This window comes from Cherax quadricarinatus, chromosome 37 (genome assembly GCF_038502225.1).
Source record: "Cherax quadricarinatus isolate ZL_2023a chromosome 37, ASM3850222v1, whole genome shotgun sequence".
Taxonomy (NCBI): domain Eukaryota; kingdom Metazoa; phylum Arthropoda; class Malacostraca; order Decapoda; family Parastacidae; genus Cherax; species Cherax quadricarinatus.
Window position 1 is genome coordinate 180,561 of NC_091328.1, and position 26,511 is coordinate 207,071.

Below are 26,511 nucleotides of genomic sequence, written 5' to 3' on the forward strand. Positions count from 1 at the left end.
GTATGATAGCCAGCCAGGCCACCCCACCCCACCCACACATAATATACTTCAACATTTGACCCTTTGACTGTCACAGGCCCCTTTCTGAAACTGTCATTCTATGTCACAAAATTTAAAAAAAAAAAATATTTTTTCTTATGAAATGATAGAGAATTTTTTCCCGATGGTAATGACACCAAAAGTACGAAATTTGGTCAAAAACTCAGGGAATTAAGCTCCCGCGAAGTTATCGGTTTCGGCGACATATACTCATCGGCGATTTCGCTGACTTTGAGCCCTGTTTTTGGCCAATTCCATTGTTCCAATTGACCAAACTCATAGCTGTTTCTTTAGAACTCCATTTTTTCTATCAATGGAGTACAAGAAACCGCCCATTTACAGATTTGAACTACCCAGTAAAGTGGTCAGAAATTGGCAATTTGGCCAATTTCATGCAAATTAAAAAATATGCCAGTTTCAAAATAGGGTCCAGAATAAACAATGTAGACATTCTTGGCACTAAAATAACATATCCTCTGTTCATTAGTCATGTCTCTAGGCCACTCTTATATTATTACTATTGCTTTCTATTTTGATTTTTTATTCATACAAAAAATACAAAATTTACTGTTATGCAGACTACTGCATTATTGTAAAAATGGTATAAATAATATCAATGCACTAGTGAAAGAATATTAGACTCCCCAGTTGACGTGTATTGGACGTGTGGTGTGATTTGCTTACTCCTGAACATTGGTAAAAATCGAACATTTCCGCTATTTTGAGCTCAATTTCAAGGTCGTTTTCATCATGAAACTAATCAAAATCATCTCTATTTCTGTAATACGTTTTCCATTTTATCATGTGAGACCATGAAAACAAGAATACAATGATAAATACTATACGAAAATACACCTCAAAGTCGGCGTTTTAATCCAAAAAAAAACGGTCAGGTTTTTTTTTTTCATTATGCACTGCATGCTGCAGGATAATTTTTATGTGGTGCACACTGACCACACAGACCCATTCTCTCACATGTGGGCCTACCAGCTTTCTCCTGCTTGATTTGAAGCCGCTAGAATTATTGAGTATATATACGTCTGAAACACTGGCTCATAAGGCGTATATATATGACCAAAACAGTCAAAGTTTTAAAGAGCCCCAGAGTGATAAAATGCATATAGTGTACACTCATTACCTACCTTAAAATATTTTTAGTCTTAATACAGTAGGGCCCCACTTATATGGCGGGTTAGGTTCCAGGCTACCGCCGTAAAGTGGAACACCTCTTTTTTCCACTTATAAATGCATGCAAATACTAGATAACAAGTTTACACTAACATATATTAAGTTAGTAAGTAAGTTTATTCAGATATACACAAATGCAGTTACATAGATTATCATACATAGCAGCATGTGTAAAGTACCTAGGATAACCCAAAAAAGTCAGACAGTGTGACTTATTTCCATTGGGGTTAGCAGTAGAACTAGGTATTAAAAAACAATAAAAAAGCAAAATACACATATAGTACACTCATTACTTACCTTAAAATATTTGTAGTCTTAATCTAGGGTGAGACAAGTAGTATTTATTGTAAGAAATCAAGTGTGGTGTGTATGGTAACCAGCCGGGCTACCATAGCAGGCCACCCCATCCACACATAATATTCCATAACATTTAACCCTTTCAGGGTTTCAGCCGTACTAGTACGGCTTACGCACCAGGGTTTTTGATGTACTAGAACGCCTAAATTCTAGCGCCCTCAAATCTAGTGAGAGAAAGCTGGTAGGCCTACATATGAAAGAATGGGTCTATGTGGTCAGTGTGCATGGTATAAAAAAAATCCTGCAGCACACAGTGCGTAATGAGAAAAAAAAAACTTTGACCGTGTTTTTTGATTAAAACAGCGACTTTGCACTATATTTTCGTATGGTATTTATTGTTGTATTCTAGTTTTCCTGGTCTCATTTTATAGAATTGAAGACATGTAACAGAAATTGAGATGATTTTGACTGGTTTTACAAAGAAACCTACCTTGAAATTGCTCTCAAAGTAGCAGAAATGTTCGATTTTTACCAAAGTTCAAAAGTAAACAAATCATGCTATGTGTCCAATACACGTCAACTGGTGAGTCTAATATTCTTTCACAAGTGCACAGATAATATTTATACCATTTCTACACCTATGCAGTAGTCTGCATAACAGTAAATCTACATTCTTTTGGAAAGCAGAAGAATGTAAGAGGGGCATGGGGACGCGATTAATGAACAGAGGAAATGTTATTTTAGTGCCAGGAATGGCTTTTTTGTTTATTCTGGACCCTATTCAGAAATTGGCATCTTTTGAAATTTGTGTGAAATTCGCAAAATTGCTAAATTCTGACCACTGTATTGGATAGTTGAAATCTGTAAATGGGTAGTTTCTTGTACTCATTCGATAGAAAAAAATGGAGTTCTAGCGAAATAGCTATGATTTTTGTCGACAAGTACACTGGAATTGGCCGAAAATACGGCTCAAAATGGGCAAAATCGCCGATGCATACACATCGTCGAGACCACTAACTTCGTGAGAGCTTAATTCCGTAAGTTTTCCATCAAATTTCATACTTTTGGTATCATTATGATCGGGAAAAGATTCTCTATCTTTTCATAAGATTTTTTTTTTTTTTTTTTTTTTTTTTTTTTTTTTTTTTTTTTTTTTTTTTTTTTGAAATTTGGGCGACCCTGAGAGCAATTCTCTGAGAGGGCCTGTCGGCCCTGAAAGGGTTAAGTTGGTGAGGAGAAGTTACATCTCATATTTATGTTTATTTATTCTACTCTGGGGTGTATCATCTTTAAGATAAGATAAGATAAGATTTCGTTCGGATTTTTAACCCCGGAGGGTTAGCCACCCAGGATAACCCAAGAAAGTCAGTGCGTCATCGAGGACTGTCTAACTTATTTCCATTGGGGTCCTTAATCTTGTCCCCCAGGATGCGACCCACACCAGTCGACTAATACCCAGGTACCTATTTGCTGCTAGGTGAACAGGACAACAGGTGTAAGGAAACGTGTCGAAATGTTTCCACCCGCCGGGAATCGAACCCGGGCCCTCCGTGTGTGAAGCGGGAGCTTTAGCCACCAGGCCACCGGGCCACCGGGCCATGTTATGTATCTGTTTATTATATAATATTGTAAAAAATATCATGGCTGGATTAATAAAAATGTGTATATTAACGTAATATATGACATTTAATGAGACTCGGTCATTATTATTATTATTATTATTATTATAACTAATATGGCGTCACTTGTATAAGTCATCTGGCTCCCACATCCCATATTTATGTTTATTTATTCTACTGTGTAGTGTATTTCTTCTTTCAACAAACCGGCCATATCCCACCGAGGCAGGGTGGCCCAAAAAGAAAAACGAAAGTTTCTCTTTTTAAATTTAGTAATTTATACGGGAGAAGGGGTTACTAGCCCCTTGCTCCCGGCATTTTAGTCGCCTCTTACAACACGCATGGCTTACGGAGGAAGAATTCTGTTCCACTTCCCCATGGAGATAATAGGAAATAAACAAGAAAAAGAACTAGAAAGAAAATAGAAGAAAACTCAGAGGGGTATGTATATATATGCTTGTACATGTATGTGTAGTGTGCTCTAAGTGTATTTATCATCTTTATATTTTATGTATCATGTTTATTATATAATTTTGAAAAAATATCATACATGGATTAATGAAAATGTGTATATTAACGTAATATATGACATTTAATGAGACTCAATGATTATTATTGAGTATTATTATCATTACTAACATGGCATCTCGAGACATAAGACACTCTTACTGATTTTAATGTGTACCTGCACGCCAGCACAGTGTGTAAGTTTATTTAGGTACAGGTATACATAAGTATAATTATCAGAGTATATATAAAATATGAAATAACTTTTAAAAATGCTTGAAATTTTGGAGTTTCCAGACACAATGGAGAGATGTGGTGCTTATGGAGCTCATGGAGAATGTAAACAAACAGGGTGGCGGTGTGGTGACCGTATTAAAAAGTCAGGTGGGGGAGCCGTATAGAGAGTTTAGGTCATAATTTGAAATGACCGTATTAGCAGAACACCATAAAGCGGGGCTCTACTGTATAGGGTGCAAGGTGAATACAGCCTCTCCTCACTTAACAACGGAGATAGGGGCCTAAGACCCTGTCAGTAAACGATTTCATTGCTAATCGAGGAATGACCCCTTACCGAGACTTGAAAAGTGTCACCACCCAAAAAGTAAAACATTTGATTTTGTGTTTGTTGGAAAATTCTTTTCAATCTGTTTATTATTAATGGTAATACAACATGAAGTAGGTCAGTGACTTACTTCCAAGATATTCCAGGAAATGCGTACATAGCTGATTACTTGGGAAATTTTTTGTTTTGAGAAAATTACACTTTTTTCAGTCTTTGCATAGGGTAAGAGTGATTTTTCTTTAGTTACTCTTCAGGCGCGTAATATTTTCTGTTATGGTCACGGTCACTTTTTTTTTTTTATCCCTCTCCACCTCCACTCTTCAATACCTCTCTATATAATATCAGTTTTCATTAATTTGGGCATCTTTATCATGCTTCTACATTATTTGTGTTATACCTAATATTAGCCTGGAATGGATGTGATAGGTAGATAACCTTTATTGATAGTACAGTGGACCCCCGGTTTACGATCAGCTCCCAATGCGACCAATTATGTAAGTGTATTTATGTAAGTGCGTTTGTACGTGTATGTTTGGGGGTCTGAAATGGACTAATCTAATTCACAATATTCCTTATGGGAACAAATTCGGTCAGTACTGGAAACTGAACATACCTCTGGAATGAAATAATATCGTAAACCGGGGGTCCACTGTAATGGTATAATTAAACAATATTTTATAGTGCTGTGAGCTTACACGTCCATACATCATGGTGAAGCATGAATTAATGAGACTGCTGGTGCCTTCTCCTCTCTCTTGTATAGCCCCAGCCCCACACATCCTCCAGTGCCTCTCCATATATGTCAGTTTTTATTAATTTGGGTAGCTTTTTCATGCTTCTACGTTATTTAATCAAACTTTTTGTTCATCCATGACTTGCCGTAAATGTTTCTGTTGATTCCTCACCTTCACCTGCCTTCAAGGTCTCAAAGATACTGTGTGCCTTGGCATGAATAATTGAAAGGCTCATCGGTATTCTTTTTTGTATCCAATAGTCAAACCACATCACCAGTAATTTCTCCAGTTCTTGAATGAGGCCTTTCTGCTGCCTAGTTATTATGGCTTGAAATCCTGTCGATGCTTTCACTGCCTCTTTCACTCTATCTTTATCCTTCAAGATAGTGGAAATGGTAGAATGTGCCACCTTCAAGTCATCGGCTATCACTTGTACTTTCTTACCAGCTTCATACTCATTTATAACCTTCATTTTCACCTCAAGATCAAGAGTCTTCCTTTGGTTCTTACCACTTCCTTCAGGTGAAGTCAAGATCTTCCTTTTTGCTGACATCTTGTACTATGGGATGCACAATAAAGTGCAAATTTGTACAAATATATATTCTTGGAGACAGTGAAAGCTGAGTGTCTGTAGGACGAAGTCTGAGATACTTGACGCTGAGACATCACTTTGCCTGTATAACTGCCATACGTATTTTGTACAAGTTTGGTAGCTAGCATTTAAGCTACTCCAGAGCAGTTGTTGTTATTATTATTATTATTAGTAGTAGTAGTAGGAGTAGTAGTAGTGGTAGTAGTATTCTTCTTTCAACAAACCAGCTGCATCCCACTGAGGCAGGGTGACCCAAAAAGAAAAACAAAAGTTTTTCTTCTTTTTACATTTAGCAATATAGTATACAGGAGAAAGGATCACTAGCCTCTTGCTCCTGACATTTTAGTTGCCTTTTATTGGCACTTAAAACAATGTATATTTGCTTCAGTTCTCCTTGTTGACTAAGCACGAGATTACACGGTCTGGCCATGAGTTTACATTTCACTGCTGTGTGAATAGTCAATAATGTTCTGTCACAGTTTACCCACTTACTCAGATTGATCTTGCAAGTCTTGGTGTTGTCCACGCTTCCTTATATGAGCATAATGCATGGCTGCCAGCCATCACTACATGGTTCAGTCAAGGAACCAATTTTCCCAATTCTGAAATGTTTCACGTTAAATGAGTCTTACTAGCTATAGCTGAGGTACAAATAGAGTTTTGGATAAAGAAGTGTCTGATTCAACATTGAAATTTATTTTTATATCAGGGGGAGGACATGAGATTTTTTGAAGTGTCAAGGTGGGGCACGATGCAAAGAAGGTTGGGAACCACTGAACCACTGTCTTAGACATCAAGTGCAAATTAACCGCTTACATTTTTTCCTGTAGATTGACTCAATCACCCGTGTCTCGAAGGTGGACTTCGAGGAGCTGTCTCATAACATTGCCAAGATAGAGGTTGGCTGTAAGGAATCATGGGGTCATCTAAAAGCCATTGCAAAACATGATGGTCCTACGCAGATTAAGCTTAAGTAAGATGGCTATTAATGCTAATTTACATTGTTCCACTGCACTGAGATCAGTTTGCCTAAGATGTGATTTTTATAATTACTAGAAGGTACTTGTGTGGTGTATTTATGGTGTATTTACAGTAATTGTTATTATGAACTTGCTAGTGTAAACGTTTTTTATTTTTGAGAGTTGGGAGTTTTATTGTGCATATACTTTATTATTGACAGGTATGAGTGTTAATATGAATGAGTGTATGTATGGTACCTTGTTTTGGAGAAGACTGCTGAATGATCTAGTAGGGTGACCCAAAAAAGAAAGAAAATCCCCAAAAAGAAAATACTTTCATCATCATTCAACACTTTCACCACACTCACACATTATCACTGTTTTTGCAGAGGTGCTCAGAATACAACAGTTTATAAGCATATACTGCTCACACTCCAACAGATCATCAGGTCCCAAGTACCATTTGTCTCCATTCACTCCTATCTAACACGCTCACACACGCTTGCTGGAAGTCCAAGCCCCTCGCCCACAAAACCTCCTTTACCCCCTCTCTCCAACCCTTTCGAGGACGACCCCTACCCCGCCTTCCTTCCCCTATAGATTTATATGCTTTCCATGTCATTCTACTTTGATCCATTCTCTCTAAATGACCAAACCACCTCAACAACCCCTCTTCTGCCCTCTGACTAATACTTTTATTAACTCCACACCTTTTCCTAATTTCCACACTCGGAATTTTCTGCATAATATTTACACCACACATTGCCCTTAGACAGGACATCTCCACTGCCTTCAACCGTCTCCTCGCTGCTGCATTTACCACCCAAGCTTCACATCCATATAAGAGTGTTGGTACTACTATACTTTCATACATTCCTTTCTTTGCCTCCATAGATAACGTTTTTTGACTCCACATATACCTCAACGCACCACTCACCTTTTTTCCCTCATCAGTTCTATGATTAACCTCATCCTTCATAAATCCATCCGCTGACACGTCAACTCCCAAGTATCTGAAAACATTCACTTCTTCCATACTCTGTAAATATTATGACTTTCTTCCACAACACTGAGAAGGTAAGTTTATTTAGGTACAAGTACACATAAGTACAATTATCATACCAAGTAATAGGTGTGCAACTCACCCAGGATAACCCAGAAAAGTCAAAATTACTTATTTCATTTGGGATCCTTGTAATATCTTGTCCATTGTCATAATATTTGTGCTAGTGAAACATTACATAAACTGAGGTTTTATTATGCAGTTTGTGTTTCCTTGCAGTGTGCTCCAGTGAACCAATGAGTGGGACAGTAGTGGATTAAGACCCAGGTTGGAATATTTACTGGAACAGTAAGTGGGGATGTTGCAGTTCAGAAATTCATTTAGACTGTGGTGTCTGTATATTTACAAGACAACTGTTGAATGACTGATTACCAGTGTGTCTACAAATTCAAAGTTTATTCTCTATAAGGATTACAATGCTGAGTTTACAGAATTTGGTTATTGTATTGTTTACAAGTAGTAAAATAATAATTACAGAATGTACCACTAGAACACCTAGCATGGCTAGGCATTTCGAGCAGACTTAAATTAAATCTTAAGTTTAAAATATTATAAAATTATGAGGTAAGTTGGTATTATGGCTAAGTGACTAAATACTAGTTTGTGAGTTTAGCAATGTGAATTCTTTTGTTTTGGCACTATACATAGTTTCAGTATTGGAGTATCACAGGCCAACTTAAGACTAGTTAAGATTCATTATTTTGAGATTGAGATTGATATTTCTGTTTATGGTCAAATGGGTGAGTGAGTGTAAGTGTTAACCACCAGGTGGTATTCATGTAATTAGTTGACAGGGTGTATGGACTACACATAGACAGCTGTTAAATGAATAATAATGATAATAATAATCTTTATTACTACAAGTACATGTACAAGGTGATAAATTAGACACATGTGCAACTCTTGGGTATCTTTATTGAGGAAAGAAGTTGCAGTGTCTGACAGGATTGTAGATGAATGGTTCAGAGAACCGACATGTTGATAAATTAGACACATGTGCAACTCTTGCACATGTGTCTAATTTATCAACATGTTGATAAATTATTGACATGTTGATAAATTAGACACATGTGCAACTCTTGCACATGTGTCTAATTTATCAATATGTCGGTTCTCTGAACCATTCATCTACATTCCTGTCAGACACTGCAACTTCCTCAATAAAGATACCCAAGAGTTGCACATGTGTCTAATTTATCAACATGTCGGTTCTCTGAACCATTCATCTACAATGTACAAGGTGTACAGACCATAACTAACATCACTGACATACTACTATGTATATAGAAAGCCCCTTGTTATGCAGAGCATTTTGGGCATATTAAGTCACTTATGTCCCAGGATGTGACCCACACCAGTTGACTAACACCTAGGTACCTATTTTACTACTAGGTGAACATGGACAACAGGTGTCTTAGGAAACATGTCCTGATGTTTCCACCTGTACCAGGGATCGACCCCCAGACCTCAGTGTGTGAGCTGAATGCACTACCAATTGAGCTACAGGACACTTAATGATTACCAGTGTGGTTTACAAGTGTCCTGGACTGTACATAAATGTCTTTCCACTTTGTAGGTAATGCCTATAGGTATGGCAGAAAGAGACCTGGTTCATAACAAACCTTGGTTAAATAAAACTTGATAAAGCTCAACTCCATAATAAGAACTCACTCTGCGTCTGTACTAAGTGTCAGTCTATAATGAAGTGGCCTAAACAGTGCTGGTGGAGACTGTAAATATAAAGATTAGATTTTGCCACCGAAGTGGCTAGTTTATTGTGCACCCCATATCCATCCTGTGGATGGTAGCACAAGAGCATATGGATACACAAAAGGCCCAGGAACTAGGCCCCAAGGGGTTAACATGAATACATATGGATTTATATTTACATATCTATAGTTCACTTATCTGTTACAAGCAAATTTAGGAAATTTGCTTAGTATATCTGGTATCTTATTTTCATTAACCCTTTGAGGGTTTTGGTCGTACTGGTACGTCTTACGCGTAGGGGTTTTTGACGTACTAGTACGCATAAATTCTAGCGGCCTCAAATCTCGCAGGAAAAGGCTGATAAGCCTAGATGTGAGAGAATGGGTCTGTGTGGTGGGTGTGCGCAGTAGGAAAAAAATCTGGGACCCAGTGGTGCATTGTGGGAATGCCATCATAGTACACAATTTCCACCGTGCCCTGCGGTAAGAAGTTCCTCACTCCTCGGCGAATTGGGACACTTTTGTTCCCCAGTGACAGTTCTAATACAGATGGAAGTGACAGTGAAGATGAGTTTCAAGGTTCTGGTGAGGTTTTGACCGAAACTAATGACCATAATATGGGTAATAGTGAGGAAAACCCAGACAACCCACAGCCTTCCACCTCTGGTGCTGGGCTGTCTTGTTCACGTTCAGTTGTACCAGAATCAAAGAGGAAACTCCTATTTTCCAAAATCCCAGACTCAGATGTGAGCATTGGTGATGATAGTGATAGTGATTATGAACTACAAGCTCTTCAAACTTGTTCCAAGAATGGAGGAGGAGGAGGAGGAGGCAGAGGAGGAGGAGGCAAGAGGAGGAGGAGGCAAGAGGAGGAGGAGGCAGAGGAGGAGGAGGAGGAGGAGGAAGAAGAAGAGGAGGAGGAGGAGGAGGAAGAAGAGGAGGAGGAGGAGGAAGAAGAAGAATACGTAATGATAACAATAATACATAATAATAATAATACATAATAATAATACATAATAATAATACATAATAATAATAATAGGTAATAATAATAATAATAATAATATGTAATAATAAATGTTCACCCATGACAGTAACAAGATAAGGGGAGATAACATCTGATAAGTGCTGACGTTTGATGAGGGTAAATGAGGGTGTAGCCCATACCAAAAGATGAGATGAACATCGCCCTCCCTTTGTTTTTGCTGGTATACTAACATTTCTGTCTGTCTATTTGCCTGTCTGTCAAGCTCCCTGTCTATCCGTCTAGCTCTCTGTCTCAGAGAGCCACAAGACTGCGTCATCACTTTTACTCACATCTTCAAGCAGAGTATAGCACTTTGTCTGGGTTTCTTGGGTTATCCTAGGTAATTTATACTATGTATACTTGTATTTATGTGTACCTGTGAGACAGAGATAAACAGACAGATAGAATGAGGGAGAAAGATAATTAAATAGAATGGAGGAAGGGAAGCAGCATCCGACCCCATTGTTTTGACAGGCGGGAGGGGGAGTGAGTAATGAGACAATATGTCATTTTGACAGCTGCCGACTCCTGGTAATTTACACTATGGAGGAGGAGGAGGAGAAGGAGGAAGAGTAGGGGGAAGAGGAAGAAGAGGAGGAGGAGGAAGAGGAAGAGTAGGAGGAAGAGGAATAAGAGGAAGAGGAATAGTAGGAGGAAGATTAGGGGGAAGAGGAGGAAGAGGAAGAAGAGGAGGAGGAGGAAGAGTAGGAGGAAGAGGAAGAAGAGGAGGAAGAGAAAGAGTATGAGGAAGAGTAGGGGGAAGAGGAGGAAGAGTAGGGGGAAGAGGAGGAAGAGGAAGAAGAGGAGGAGGAGGGTGGAACACTAGTACACTGGTACTGGTACACTAACATTTCTGTCTGTCTATTTGTCTGTCTGTCAAGCTCCCTGTCTATCTGTCTATCCGTCTAGCTCTCTGTCTCAGAGAGCCACAAGACTGTGTCATCACTTTTACTCACATCTTCAAGCAGAGTATAGCACTTTGTCTGGATTTCTTGGGTTATCCTAGGTAATTTATACTATGTATACTTGTATTTGTGTGTACCTGTGAGACAGAGATAGACAGACAGATAGAAAGAGAGAGACAGATTGAAAGAGATAGAATGAGGGAGAAAGATAAAACACCATTGTGTATGACACCATGTTTCAGAGTTCCACAAGCTGCAGAACTAATAGGAATATGTTCAGTGACTGTATATTGGTATATATATTATAGAACAATAATAATAAACAGTGTTTTGTATTGTTTGTTTTTGTAAACAAGTTTTGTAAACAATATATTGATAATTATGTTTGTGTGCTTATTGTGTTGTATACAACAAGTGTATATATGTACATTGCACCTTACTTTGGTCTCATAGGCCACATAAGTTATGTGAAAAAATAAAATAGTGAAAAAAACAACAAACCTTCAAATACAAGTAAACTAAAGTTTACCAGGTGAGCGGCAGTCGCCGCTGTTGCCATACGCGGCTCATTTTCTGCAAACTTCATGCATCCATATCTCCGTAAGTATTGATGGTAAATTTTTTTTGTTTATCCTATAATGTTTAGAAAAAAAAAACTATTTTTTCATAAGAAATTTTTTTTTTTTTTTTTTTTTTGAAATTTGGCCGACCCAGAGAACGAGTTTCGGAGAGGGCCTGTCGACCCTCAAAGGGTTAATAAGATATTTTGACATGTCACATAGGTTATTATACTGTCTATCTATGTGTTCCTCAATAAGTGGACAATTAAGCACATAGTGTTCAAGAGAGTGACCATATGCCTGATCACATAATTTACATTTAGTTTGATCATCATCTGTGTGTCTCCCAAACTGCCAGAAGTACTTGTAACCAAGCCTAAGCCTGGCCACTACAATATCAGTCAGTCTGTTCACATTCCACGTTGCTCCATAAACATACTTATCTAAGTTCATGTTATTATAGTGGGTTATAGATCTACTCAGGCTTCTAATTGCATTCCTGTAACAATCATTTTTATTATTTCTCTCCTAATATTATACCTAATGCTAGACACAGTTATACCAAAGTTATATTCTACATTCTCCTTCTGGGTACTCGTCTTGGCTAACATATCAACTTTATCATGAAGGAGTAATCCAATGTGTGATGGGATCCATAGCAGCTGTACATTAATTCCTTTGTCCCTGATTTTTAAGTATCTATACCTGGCTTCTCCAATGAGCATGTTATTGGAGTTATTATACGAGTCAAAAGCCTTCAATAATGACATAGAATCAGTAATGATGATAGAGTCAAGCTCGGTGTCATAGGTTAGCTTTAGCGCCATTAGGATTGCAAACAATTCAGTTTGCAGTGTAGACGCCCAGTTGTTAATTCTTATGCCTAACTCAACAAATTTATTATCGTTCTTAACTAGGGAGGTGGCAACAAGAGCAGATGCAGCCCTGCCAGAAGACTCCTGTTTAGATCCATCAGTGTATATAACTTGTGATAACTTATTACTACCAGCTAGGCGAGAAATTTCTTCTTGAGCAGTTGCTTTAACAAGTGATTTAAGGAAGGGATTACTAGCAATGAGCTTCAAGGTACCTGGAGGGGTGAAATGCTCTTGTTGCCTACAGTGATACAGTTCATGCAGGTTATAAAACTTAATGCAATTGCACGTTTTCACAATCCATTTAGATCTGTGTGTATTTACCTCTAGACACTTGGTAAGATTCATTGTGACAGAGTCTGGTTCATTTCTCAACATTCTAATACCGAGTACAGTGTTAATCTCAACAATCCTATCACTGATACTAGAAATACCAAGCTCCTTCCTCATATTAAGAACCTTTGTAGATCTGGGACACCCAAGAATAATTCTGAGAGCTTCATTTTGCATTAACTCCAAGGGTCGGAGAGAACTTTCCCTAGCTAATATCAACATGGGAGCAGCATAATCAATTAAGGACCTAACATAGGCTATGTACATCATTCTCACGATTCTCACATTAGCACCATAGTTGGGGTTGTAGCCAGCAACAGCTTTGAGAGCATTTAGCCTATCTTTGCATTTCTTATTTAGTTGTGGTATAGTGGATTTGTTAAAGGGTACATCTACACCAAGATATCTGTAAGTTTTAACGTAGCTAATGTTTTCACCCTGCAAATAGATGGGTGGGGGATGTCGTTTGCTTGTTAATATCTTTGTTTTAGAGGAAGATATTATGAGGCCTAGTCGATTACAAATTGCTTGAACTTCATTAAGAATGGTCTCATCTTCTTATGCCCTGTTGTATGTATCATGATGTCATCAGCATAGCTTATAGCTATATGTTTAGGTGAGGCAGGTAGAGCATTTAGGAGAGCATTAATCAGAATATTAAATAGCATGGGACTAAGAACTCCTCCCTGCAGTGTACCTAAAGACATTTCTTTAGACTCACTTCTAAAGCCTTGATAAAGGACAGAGGATACTCTATTTGACAGGTATCCTATTATCCAGCAGAGTAAGCTACCACCAATATTCATTTTGGCTAGTTCATGTAGTATAACGGTTCTGTTCGCAATATCAAATGCAGATTTTAGATCAAGAAAAGTGGTAAAACTAGTAGAGGTGTGTGCAGTGAGAAAGGTGGAAATACAGTTCTGCACACTTTTACCTTTCATGAACCCATAGAGGTAGGGGGAAAGTTGGTGTCTGATTCTGTAGTACAGTCTGTTAAGTATCATTCTTTCAAAGGTTTTACAAAGACAACTAGTTAAGGAGATCGGTCTAAATGTATCAGGCTGTTGGGGCTTAGGGATAGGCACAATGAGACTATTGGTCCAGGAAGTAGGAAGAACGCCCTCAATGTAACTGAGATTATACAGTGCCAACAAAGGGTTATCAGGCACGTGCCTTAGAGTTCTGAGAATATCATAGGTTATACCATCCTCTCCAGGAGCAGTTGATCGACCTTTAGTTAATGCATTATCTAATTCATACTCGGTGAAGAGGCAATCACTCTCATCAATATTTTGGCTCATAAAATTAATCAGTTTCAACATTTCTTCAGAAGTACTCTCTAAATTTTTTCTAATATGAGATGGAAGGTTTTCATGCCTGGATGTTTTGGACCAGTCATTTATGAGGTCATTTGCTTTTTCAAGAGGAAAGGGATGAGCAACATTGCCAGTCTTTTTCCTGGTTATTTTATTTATACCTTTCCAAGCCAAACTTAAAGGGGTGGACCTATTTAATCCACTAACAAATTGTTCCCATTCCTGTTGCCTAAGTTCTTGCTTTCTATTCCTTGCATTTGTTAGTGCAGCTTGGAACGTTCTGAGCAGGTCTGGGGTTCTACATTCACAGTATGCTTTACCAATCCTCCTAGCTGCATGTGTTAGATTGTGTAACTCTGGATCATTATAGTATTTATATTGGTTTGCATGTGTTAGATTGTGTAACTCTGGATTATTATAGTATTTATATTGGTTTTTATTGTTATTTATAGTGGAGGGTCTATGTTTCCTTTTCATGCCCACTTGATCTGTGAGGACAGTCTCAATAGTGGTAACTAAATCATCATTAAATTTTTGTGTGCCATTGGGCTGGTAATTCTTATACCATTGATCCAAGTGGTTAATAAAGTTATCTCTGTGTTCTTGGTTGAGAATAAGGTTCCTCCTGAATTTAGCTTCTTGATTGCTGGAGATGTGATCAAGATTGACAGTTGTTAGTCTTGGGAAGTGATCAGATAGAAGATCATCAACTATGACAGAGTCATGCATCGTATATGATGTATTAAATCCAAGGCACAGATCTAGTATGCCACCATATATGTGAGTAGGCTCAGTAGTGCCCACAATTCGAACATTATCATGCTCATTTAGCAATTTCACTAGTTTAGTTCCATTGGTGTTTGTTATAGACCCACCAATATTCTTATGTCTGGCATTAAAATCTCCAAGAATGAGGGTAGGTTCACTATTGATGCGATCTGGTAAAGCATCAGGTCGAAGCTGGTTCGCTGGGGCATAGAGATTAAAAATGTTTATGGAAAAATCGCCTGCATATACTTTGACACCATGATACTGCATGTTAACTCGACTCTGCAAGGAAAGGAGTAAATGTGGCAAGTTCTTTCTGACATACATCACACAACAGTTGGTTGACCTTAGGTTATAAGCTGCATATCCAGGCAACTTTGGTGGAGGTGCTCCATCTTTCAGTCTACATTCCTGCAAACAGATGACATCAATATTCTTGGTTGCACTAATATGATGTAAGTCAGGCAACCGCTTCCTGATGGAAGCAATGTTCCATGAAAAGATTTGTAATGTATCCATTGTAGTGAGTTATTACAATCTCTTGCTCATAAGATGGTAAAACTATTATGCTCTGGCTACAGTGTGCAGACACTTAAGAGCAAATAGCATAGTTTGTACGTCTTTATCTTCAGAGCCTTTATTTTTAAGCATTTTTTGGCATCTTGGCAGCGAGTTAAAAGGCAAGTCTTGAAGCCAAGAGTCATGGGCTTCTTTCTTACAAATTGCTTGAAACTGAACGGAGATTGCTGCACTTTTGACATCATCACCATACTCAAGAGCATCATCCTGATTACATATATTTATTAAACTTGTCAGGATCTGTTCAAGATGCTCAATTTTTTTCTGCAAATTTGTTATAATATGAGGAAGGTCAGGCGAATCCAATGCCTCTTCGGAGGATGGCACTTCTGAGTTAGTGCTTTCTTTAACACCTATCACCTTAACAGGTGCCATGGTTACATTAGTGTTCTCTGATGGTGCCTGTGGCAAGTCTGCCTCATCATTATTCATTGCAGGTAGGTCCTGGGCATCTGACTCATCTCCAGCTTCCAGGGGGGTTACCTGTGTGGTGTCCGTCTGACTGTTGTAGTTGTGTGTGTTGGTAAAAATGACAAGCTCATCCCCATATTCAGGTGTAGGCGTAGGTATCAGTAGTGGCAGATCAGTAGTTCCACATGTGCTAGCAGGGATGGCTAGCTCCTCCACAACTAGTGTGTGTGATGGCATTCTGGTATCACCAGAATCCTTTGCAGTGAGGTTGGGTTCTTCCGCACTTTGCAGAGGTTCAGTCTCAGCTCTGGCTATGGTAGACTGGCCTCATCCTCAGTTACCATTAAAGGACTGTTATCAGGTTTACGTCGAAGGTTGTTTGGGTTCTGACTGCAGTCCTTGTGGGAAACTGTAACCCCAACTTCTTTACAGTTAATACACTTAAATTTTTGGCTGTCAAGGCCTACTGTGCATTCTCTAGTAGAATGTTTCCCAGCACACTTACCACACCAAGAATGTAGTATTTCACAGTCTACTGCAACATGGCCATAGTGCTGGCATTTGTAACACCTGTGTCGAGGGGGTAGGTACACTTCGATGTTTAGGAAACATAGGCCACGCACCCAGATATTTCGAGGGAGGGGCACAGGGCCTACCCAACTGGCAATAATTTGGGATTTTCCTTTAAGTCTTTTAGGCTTGATGATATGCTCATTAGAGTCAGATGGGATGAGTCCATGTAGAGAGGGTATCCAAAGATTATGATACTGACCCATTTTTTATAGTGGTGAGTGTCTGTTGGAGGGCAGAGCAGCTTAATACCCCCATAAGGTGTACTAAGTAGATCATTGATCAGTTCTTCATTCTGTTCCACAAACACAAAGTTGTGTGTGCTTTTCCTAAATTGGATCCTTGAGTTAGCTTCCATTAGCCATGCACACTTTGCAGGCAGCAGGGTGTTGTCAGGGAAGTTCAGTTTATCATATTCTTCCTTTGAAGAAAGAATTCTTGCACCCTCTGTGCACCAAGGACGTTGAGTTTCACATTGCCTACAAGTCAAGTGAGCCTGACTATGTCGGTGCTCTAACCCTTTCTCACTTTTTCTCCTTTGTTTACTTTTAAAGATCTGGAAGCTATCATCATTTCCATTACCTGCTGAAATAGGTTCCTCTATGACAGTTGCCATGTTTGCAGGTGATGCTATCTCATATAAGACTCACAACACAAGAATTCCTCCCCCCTTACCTTCCCCTTATAGCTTATGCAAGAGTAAGTCAGAAGTCTAAAACAGATCAAATGGCACAAGGGTTCAAGTTCACACTTCTAATTATACTTAACTCAGGTCGCTACTACTTAATACGATACACACCTCACTAAGAATACATTCAGGGGCTTCTTGTATGTGTGTTAATAATATGGTACATATAATGGATGGTACAGGCAAGGTCTTACACCTAATCACAAATTACAAAGATGAAGAGAGAGAGAGAAAGTAGGTAATATTGATCATAAAATTAGAATTCTGACATATATTACATTAAACAAGAGGTTCAAATTCAATGATAACTTCCACTTGAGTCAGTTCAGGCTGCTGCCACCATATATTTTTTTTTATTATTATCACACTGGCCGATTCCCACCAAGGCAGGGTGGCCCGAAAAAGAAAAACTTTCACCATCATTCACTCCATCACTGTCTTGCCAGAAGGGTGCTTTACACTACAGTTTTTAAACTGCAACATTAACACCCCTCCTTCAGAGTGCAGGCACTGTACTTCCCATCTCCAGGACTCAAGTCCGGCCTGCCGGTTTCTCTGAACCCCTTCATAAATGTTACTTTGCTCACACTCCAACAGCACGTCAAGTATTAAAAACCATTTGTCTCCATTCACTCCTATCAAACACGCTCACGCATGCCTGCTGGAAGTCCAAGCCCCTTGCACACAAAACTTCCTTTACCCCCTCCCTCCAACCTTTCTGTTTTGCTCCATTCTCTCTACATGTCCGAACCACCTCAACAACCCTTCCTCAGCCCTCTGGACAACAGTTTTGGTAATCCCACACCTCCTCCTACTTCCAAACTATGAATTCTCTGCATTATATTCACACCACACATTGCCCTCAGACATGATATCTCCACTGCCTCCAGCCTTCTCCTCGCTGCAACATTCATCACCCATGCTTCACACCCATATAAGAGCGTTGGTAACACTATACTCTCATACATTCCCCTCTTTGCCTCCAAGGACATAGTTCTTTGTCTCCACAGACTCCTAAGTGCACCACTCACCCTTTTCCCCTCATCAATTCTATGATTCACCTCATCTTTCATAGACCCATCCGCTGACACGTACACTCCCAAATATCTGAACTCATTCACCTCTTCCATACTCTCTCCCTCCAATCTGATATCCAATCTTTCATCACCTAATCTTTTTGTTATCCTCATAACCTTACTCTTTCCTGTATTCACTTTTAATTTTCTTCTTTTGCACACCCTACCAAATTCATCCACCAATCTCTGCAGCTTCTCTTCAGAATCTCCCAAGAGCACAGTGTCATCAGCAAAGAGCAACTGTGACAACTCCCACTTTATGTGTGATTCTTTATCTTTTAACTCCATGCCTCTTGCCAAGACCCTCGTATTTACTTCTCTTACAACCCCATCTATAAATATATTAAACAACCACGGTGACATCACACATCCTTGTCTAAGGCCTACTTTTACTGGGAAATAATTTCCCTCTTCCCTACATACTCACTATCCTCGTAAAAACTCTTCACTGCTTTCAGTAACCTACCTCCTACACCATACACCTGCAACACCTGCCACATTGCCCCCCTATCCACCCTGTCATATGCCTTTTCCAAATCCATAAATGCCACAAAGACCTCTTTAGCCTTATCTAAATACTGTTCACTTATATGTTTCACTGTAAACACCTGGTCCACACACCCCCTACCATCATACTCTTAATTCTTTCAATAATAACTCTACCATACACTTTACCAGGTATACTCAACAGACTTATCCCCCTATAATTTTTGCACTCTCTTTTGTCCCCTTTGCCTTTATACAAAGGAACTATGCATGCTCTCTGCCAATCCCTAGGTACCTTACCCTCTTCCATACATTTATTAAATAATTGCACCAACCACTCCAAAACTATATCCCCACCTGCTTTTAACATTTCTATCTTTATCCCATCAATCCCGGCTGCCTTACCCCCTTTCATTTTACCTACTGCCTCACGAACTTCCCCCACACTCACAACTGGCTCTTCCTCACTCCTACAAGATGTTATTCCTCCTTGCCCTATACACGAAGTCACAGCTTCCCTATCTTCATCAACATTTAACTATTCCTCAAAATATTCCCTCCATCTTCCCAATACCTCTAACTCTCCATTTAATAACTCTCCTCTCCTATTTTTAACTGACAAATCCATTTGTTCTCTAGGCTTCCTTAACTTGTTAATCTTACTCCAAAACTTTTTCTTATTTTCAACAAAATTTATTGATAACATCTCACCCACTCTCATTTGCTCTCTTTTTACATTGCTTCACCACTCTCTTAACCTCTCTCTTTTTCTCCATATACTCTTCCCTCCTTGCATCACTTCTACTTTGTAAAAACTAATCATATGCTAACTTTTTCTCCCTTACTACTCTCTTTACATCATCATTCCACCAATCGCTCCTCTTCCCTCCCGCATCCACTTTCCTGTAACCACAAACTTCTGCTGAACACTCTAACACTACATTTTTAAACCTACCCCATTCCTCTTCAACCCCATTGCCTATGCTCTCATTAGCCCATCTATCCTCCAATAGCTGTTTATATCTTACCCTAATGCCTCCTCTTTTAGTTTATAAACCTTCACCTCTCTCTTCCCTGATGCTTCTATTCTCCTTGTATCCCATCTACCTTTTACTCTCAGTGTAGCTACAACTAGAAAGTGATCTGATATATCTGTGGCCCCTCTATAAACATGTACATCCTGAAGTCTACTCAACAGTCTTTTATCTACCAATACATAATCCAACAAACTACTGTCATTTTGCCCTACATCATATCTTGTATACTTATTTATCCTCTTTTTCTTAAAATATGTATTACCTATAACTAAACCCCTTTCTATACAAAGTTCAATCAAAGGGCTCCCATTATCATTTACACCTGGCACCCCAAACTTACCTACCACACCCTCTCTAAAAGTTTCTCCTACTTTAGCATTCAGGTCCCCTACCACAATTACTCTCTCACTTGGTTCAAAGGCTCCTATACATTCACTTAACATCTCCCAAAATCTCTCTCTCTCCTCTACATTCCTCTCTTCTCCAGGTGCATACACACTTATTATGACCCACTTTTTGCATCCAACCTTTACTTTAATCCACATAATTCTTGAATTTACACATTCATATTCTCTTTTCTACTTCCATAACTGATCCTTCAATATTACTGCTACCCCTTCCTTTGCTCTAACTCTCTCAGATACTCCAGATTTAATCCCATTTATTTCCCCCACCGAAACTCCCCTACCCCTTTCAGCTTTGTTTCGCTTAGGGCCAGGACATCCAACTTCTTTTCATTCATAACATCAGCAATCATCTGTTTCTTGTCATCTGCACTACATCCACGCACATTCAAGCATCCCAGTTTTATAAAGTTTTTCTTCTCTTTTTTAGTAAATGTCTACAGGAGAAGGGGTTACTAGCCCATTGCTCCCGGCATTTTAGTCGCCTCATACGACACTCATGGCTTACGATGGAAAGATTCTTTTCCACTTCCCCATGGACAATAGAAGAAATAAAGAAGAACAAGAGCTATTTAGAAAAAGGAGAAAAACCTAGATGTATGTATATATATATGCATGTGCGTGTCTGTGAAGTGTGACCAAAGTGTAAGTAGGAGTAGCAAGATATCCCTGTTATCTAGCGTGTTTATGAGACAGAAAAAGAAACCAGCAATCCTACCATCATGCAAAACAGTTACAGGTTTCTGTTTCACAGTCATCTGGCAGGACGGTAGTACTTCCCTGGGTGGTTGCTGTCTACCAACCTACTATCTATATATCTACTGAAATAAAAATATAGCGGACATCACAATGAATGCTGAGGACAACCTCTTACCCCAGCCATAGATTGTAAACAATACAGTATTACTTTAGAAAAAAAAAACAGTAACTAGGTAATGTTGCAATGACAGTGAGATAAATCACTCTGGCCGACTTCCTTGGTCCATCCTGGGTAACTCACACGTTGCTATATATGCTATGTATGTTTTTATTATTATTTTATTATTAACACACTGGCCGATTCCCACCAAGGCAGGGTGGCCCGAAAAAGAAAAACTTTCACCATCATTCACTCCATCACTGTCTTGCCAGAAGGGTGCTTTACACTACAGTTTTTAAACTGCAACATTAACACCCTTCCTTCAGAGTGCAGGCACAGTACTTCCCATCTCCAGGACTCAAGTCCGGCCTGCTGGTTTCCCTGAATCCCTTCATAAATGTTACTTTGCTCACACTCCAACAGCACGTCAAGTATTAAAAACCATTTGTCTCCATTCACTCCTATCAAACACGCTCACGCATGCCTGCTGGAAGTCCCAGCCTCTCGCACACAAAACCTCCTTTACCCCCTCCCTCCAACCTTTCCTAGGCCGACCCCTACCCCGCCTTCCTTCCACTACAGACTGATACACACTTGAAGTCATTCTGTTTCGCTCCATTCTCTCTACATGTCCGAACCACCTCAACAACCCTTCCTCAGCCCTCTGGACAACAGTTTTGGTAATCCCGCACCTCCTCCTAACTTCCAAACTATGAATTCTCTGCATTATATTCACACCACACATTGCCGTCAGACATGACATCTCCACTGCCTCCAGCCTTCTCCTCATTGCAACATTCATCACCCATGCTTCACACCCATATAAGAGTGTTGGTATAACCATACTCTCATACATTCCCCTATTTGCTTCTACGGACAAAGTTTTTTGTCTCCATGGACTCTAAGTGCACCACTCACCCTTTTCCCTTCATCAATTCTATAATTCACTTCATCCTTCATAAACCCATCTGCTGACACTTCCACTCCTAAATATCTGAATACATTCACCTCCTCCATACTCTCTCCTTCCAATCTGATATCTAATCTTTCTGTTATCCTCATCACCTTACTCTTTTCTATATTCACTTTGAATTTTCTTCTTTTACATACCCTACCAAATTCATCCAGACAAAACATACAAGCATTATGCATCACATATGCATATTTAAAGTTTCCATCTTCAGTACCCTTGGAGCTGATTAATACATTCTGCTTGATACCTCTAGCATCACTGATATTCCTCTTGGGTGCCATGTTGAATGTCCAGAATAGAGATGATGTGAGAAAAAAGATCCAAAATACTTTGATGACACTGAGAAAGGAACAAGACAAACCCAACTTGTGTTGAAGGGAAGGAAATCAACTATGCAAACTTAAGTGATTTTTACATGTAACCTGAGTATTCTGTGCCTACAAAGTTTTTTTAAATGGTAATCAAGAAAAGAATTCAGTTAATCAGTTGTATTTACACAGAATCCATACTACAAGTTTGAGTCCATATTATCTCATTTTTTAATCTATTTCAGTGCTAACTCTGTAGCTGACACCTTGATCAAGCTCAAAAAATCTTACCTTAAATTTGGAAACTACATGAACCTCCTGTACTACACCTCTTGTTTGTGCTCTAATAATCTAGAGGTCTCCCTCACTAGTATAGAATTTAATTCAGAATAGGCTCATTGGATTTGCCACACTCTGCTTTCTTTTATATGAATATAAGCCCACAGACTGCTTTTTGAAGAGGTATTCCTCAGATGGTACCTCACAATAATGCACACTGAACACCAACCTTCTGATGGTACCTCACCACCACAACGATGCACACTGAACACCAACCGTCCAATAATGCACACTATAATAATGCACACTGAACACCAACCATCCAATGGTACCTCACCACCACAATGATGCACACTGAACACCAATTGTCCAATGGTACCTCACCACCACAATGATGCACACTGAACACCAGCTGTCCGATGGTACCTCACCACCACAATGATGCACATTGAACACCAACCATCCGATAGTACCTCACCACCACAATGATGCACAGTGAGGAACAACTAGTTTGGGGGGTACCAAGTCCCAAAGTTTGGGAGGAGAAGGCTAGGGAAACCCTGCCAGACCTTTTCCCTGATGGTTCCACCATGAGAAATATGGCTCATGATCATGCTACCAATAGTCTTCATGATATTTCTCATGAGGATGGTGAGGGCTTAAGTCTGGAAACTGTTCTCTGATGTTGAACTGCAGTCAACCGAAGAAAAGGATGTTCCAGCCAGAGCCGAGCATGATTGGAGCATGGATCAGTTAAGTAGAGTGAGAGAGGCTGCACCTACTAGGGCGCAATTAATTTCTGCACAGGAGAATGATGTCACTCTTAAGCTGATCAGAGCCTCAACTGTGGCAGAGGAAGAGATTTTACAATTAAATAAGTGTTTTCATTTCAGGGAGGAAACTCTTACAAAGAAGTCACCTCTGTTTGCAGTACCAATGGAAGGAGAACAAGGGTTTTGTCACCAGATGGTGATGTCCAGGCATTTCTTCTGGCCTCTGCTGTGAGAGACTGACAGAGAGTATATTAAGACCTATCATGTCTGTCAAATTATAGGGACACCTAGTCAAAGTATTAAACCTGTTCCCCTTCAGCTTATTTCAGCACCAAGTGAACCCTTCAGCAAGCTGGTAGTGGATGTAGTTGGTCCAATTCCAAGGACCAGAATGGGAAATGATTATTTAATCACAATTATTTGCTCCACTACCAGGTACCTGGAAGCAATCCCTCTACATAAGATAACAGCTCATGTAGTCTTAAGAGCTTTGATGAAGTTCTTTTTTCATGTTGGTTTTCCTCAAGAGATGCAAACACACCAAGGGCCTAATTTTACCTCAAGAGTTGTTTAGAAATGTTTTAAAGGGATTAAAAGTAGAGCTTAACTTTTCAACTGCCTATCACCCTCAATTTCAGGGGAAAATAGTGAAATTCCATCATACCCTTAAGACAATGCTGCATGCCTATAGTATAGACAATACTAACAACTGGGATGAGAGGATCCCACTTTTTGTATTTGCTGAGTGGGGAAGCACATTGGAATCTCTGAGCTATTGGCTTGGGGGGGATGATGATGCTCCCCTCTAGGAGCTTTTTCTCTGTTTCAGACACTGGCTCGTATGAAGTGGATAGTACCGGTGAACGTGCCCATCAACCAGACCAGGATGATGATGTGGGATCGTAATGTGGACCATAGTGCTCTGGAAGCTGGGGAGAAGGTGCTGGCATTGGAGCCAATTCATGTGAAAATCTGTATGGCAAGTTGTTGTGACCTGAACATGGTGTGGGGAAAGTTCTCAGGTGTAAGGTATAAAACCCACATGCGAGCAGGAAAAGAATGAGTGTGAGGTACACAGTAACCGGTTAAAGGGTTTAAAGTTATATCAGAAATCCAGAGAGACGAATATTTTAATGGAATGTAAAGGGGTGCAAAACAGTAATCTTATGTAATAGCAAAGGTGTATTTAACCCCTTGACTGTTGCAAGCCCATTTCTGAAACTGCCATTCTATGTCAAAAAATATTCAAAAAATAAAAAAATCGATTTTTTCTTGCCAAAATGTTATGATTATTTTGCCGAGTGTTTTAAGCCTAAAAATTTTTCTTGCGATCAGTACTTACCAAGATATAGAGGCATGAATTTGGCAGAAAATGATCAGCATATGGCAACAGTGGTAAATGCCACTCACTCAGTATACAATATTGTATACTGTCACTGACAGTAGTGTCAGTGACAATAGTGTCACCCCCTATTTTCTTTAATACTTTGATTATATAATGTACAAGTATAAAGAAAGATTTAAAGAAAAAAGATTCATTATATTGAATGTTATCCATAATATCTAGTGAAAATAGGGGGTGTTGCAGTTCAGCAGGACCCCTGCACGAGCCGCCACTGAATTTAAGCTCGACATGCTTACACTATAAGTGCTCAGTACAGCTAGGCATTAAAAAATCACATACAGAAGTAAAAATATAAAATAAATATAATACTTAAAACATGACACTGGTAACTCTTCCCTGACACAACTCTTGTGCAAAGAAGTGGAAAAAGCACCAAACAATAATTGAAAACTGAAAAAGTGAGAACAGTAAAGAGGGAGCAGAAAATACAGGGCTTTCCTATATTACTTTCCTTTGTGTTTTGTAATACATAGTTCTTAATCCTGTAATATTTCCTTTCCTACCTAGGAAGCCTGGTCTGTGACTGAGCCCAGGGGGAGATAATCCCCACATCCACCATATAATTTCCAACTTGTTTTTATTCAGCTTTAGTGAATGATTAATGAGGCTTCCAGGCATTTTTGACATTGAAAGTCATCACAGGACACAACTTTAGATGTAATATTGATGGTAGAATTACCGACAGTATGTTAGATAAATGGACACAAGTGCAACTAATGTGACATTTTATTGTAGCAACATTTTGCTCTCCAGGAGCTTTGTCAAACCCATTACAAACAATACATGAACACAGAGAGTGTATATAGGTAGAGTGTAGGGTGCAAAGTATAATATAATCATTGTAGGTGGTGGTAGTAGTTGTACTATTACTACCACAAATACTACTGCTATTACCTACAATGATTGTATTATGCTTTGCACCTCACACTATACCTATATATACTCTGTGTCCTTGTTTGTAATGTCTTAACAAAGCTCCTGCATAGTGAAATGTTGCTACAATAAAATGTTGCATTAGTTGCACTTGTGTCCTTATATCAAACACAACCATAGATTCTGAAAATGCCTGGAACCTTGATTAATTGCAGTTGCTGCAACTGGACAAAAAAGCTGGTCATTATAACACGTGGAAAACACCGACACATCTGATACTCAACCAAGACCTATCCACTACGTGATGTAGTTGTCACTTGACTTCAAAGGTTACCTGATGCTGTCTCCTACCTCACTGGTCAGGTCATCACCTTACACTCTTGCCAGTATGTGTTGTTCAAAAACCTGTGTTTGTTACAGAGGATCATATTCCCAGAATACAAATATTTTCTAGATATTCACGTTTGCTCGTGTCTCTCCCCTCAAAGAAAGTTCCTTGATGCTGTGAAGGGCTCTTGATATAGGGAATTGGATCTGTTCTCTGGTTCCCTGAATTAAACCTGAATACCTTCCACATCCCCCCCAGGAGCTGTATAATCCTACGGGTTTAGCGCTTTCCCCTTGATTATAATAATAATGCTCATGTCTCTTTCTCAACCACTTTCCTGCATCTACTGAAGTTGATGCTGGTGTTGGGCACTTGATGCAAGGAATTGGACTTTTTCCTCTCTTGG

At 39.2% G+C, this 26,511-nt stretch overlaps 1 protein-coding gene across 8 annotated transcripts in view; it reads left to right on the forward strand.

The window, feature by feature from the left end:
* The window catches only part of LOC138851041 (FH1/FH2 domain-containing protein 3-like), a 57,884-nt gene extending 32,663 nt beyond the window's left edge, over nt 1-25,221 (forward strand). For 6 of the 8 annotated variants that reach the window (XM_070091752.1, XM_070091751.1, XM_070091750.1 and 3 more), the window contains 2 exons: nt 6,369-6,511; nt 24,329-25,221. In XM_070091752.1, the coding sequence (XP_069947853.1) occupies nt 6,369-6,511; nt 24,329-24,344 (159 nt within the window). In that variant the 3' untranslated portion in view covers nt 24,345-25,221. Of the gene's footprint in view, nt 1-6,368; nt 6,512-7,779; nt 7,849-23,619 lie in introns of all 8 variants that reach the window. The other 2 variants (XM_070091748.1, XM_070091749.1) reach the window with 2 other exon arrangements.
* The last annotated feature ends 1,290 nt before the right edge of the window (nt 25,222-26,511 follow it).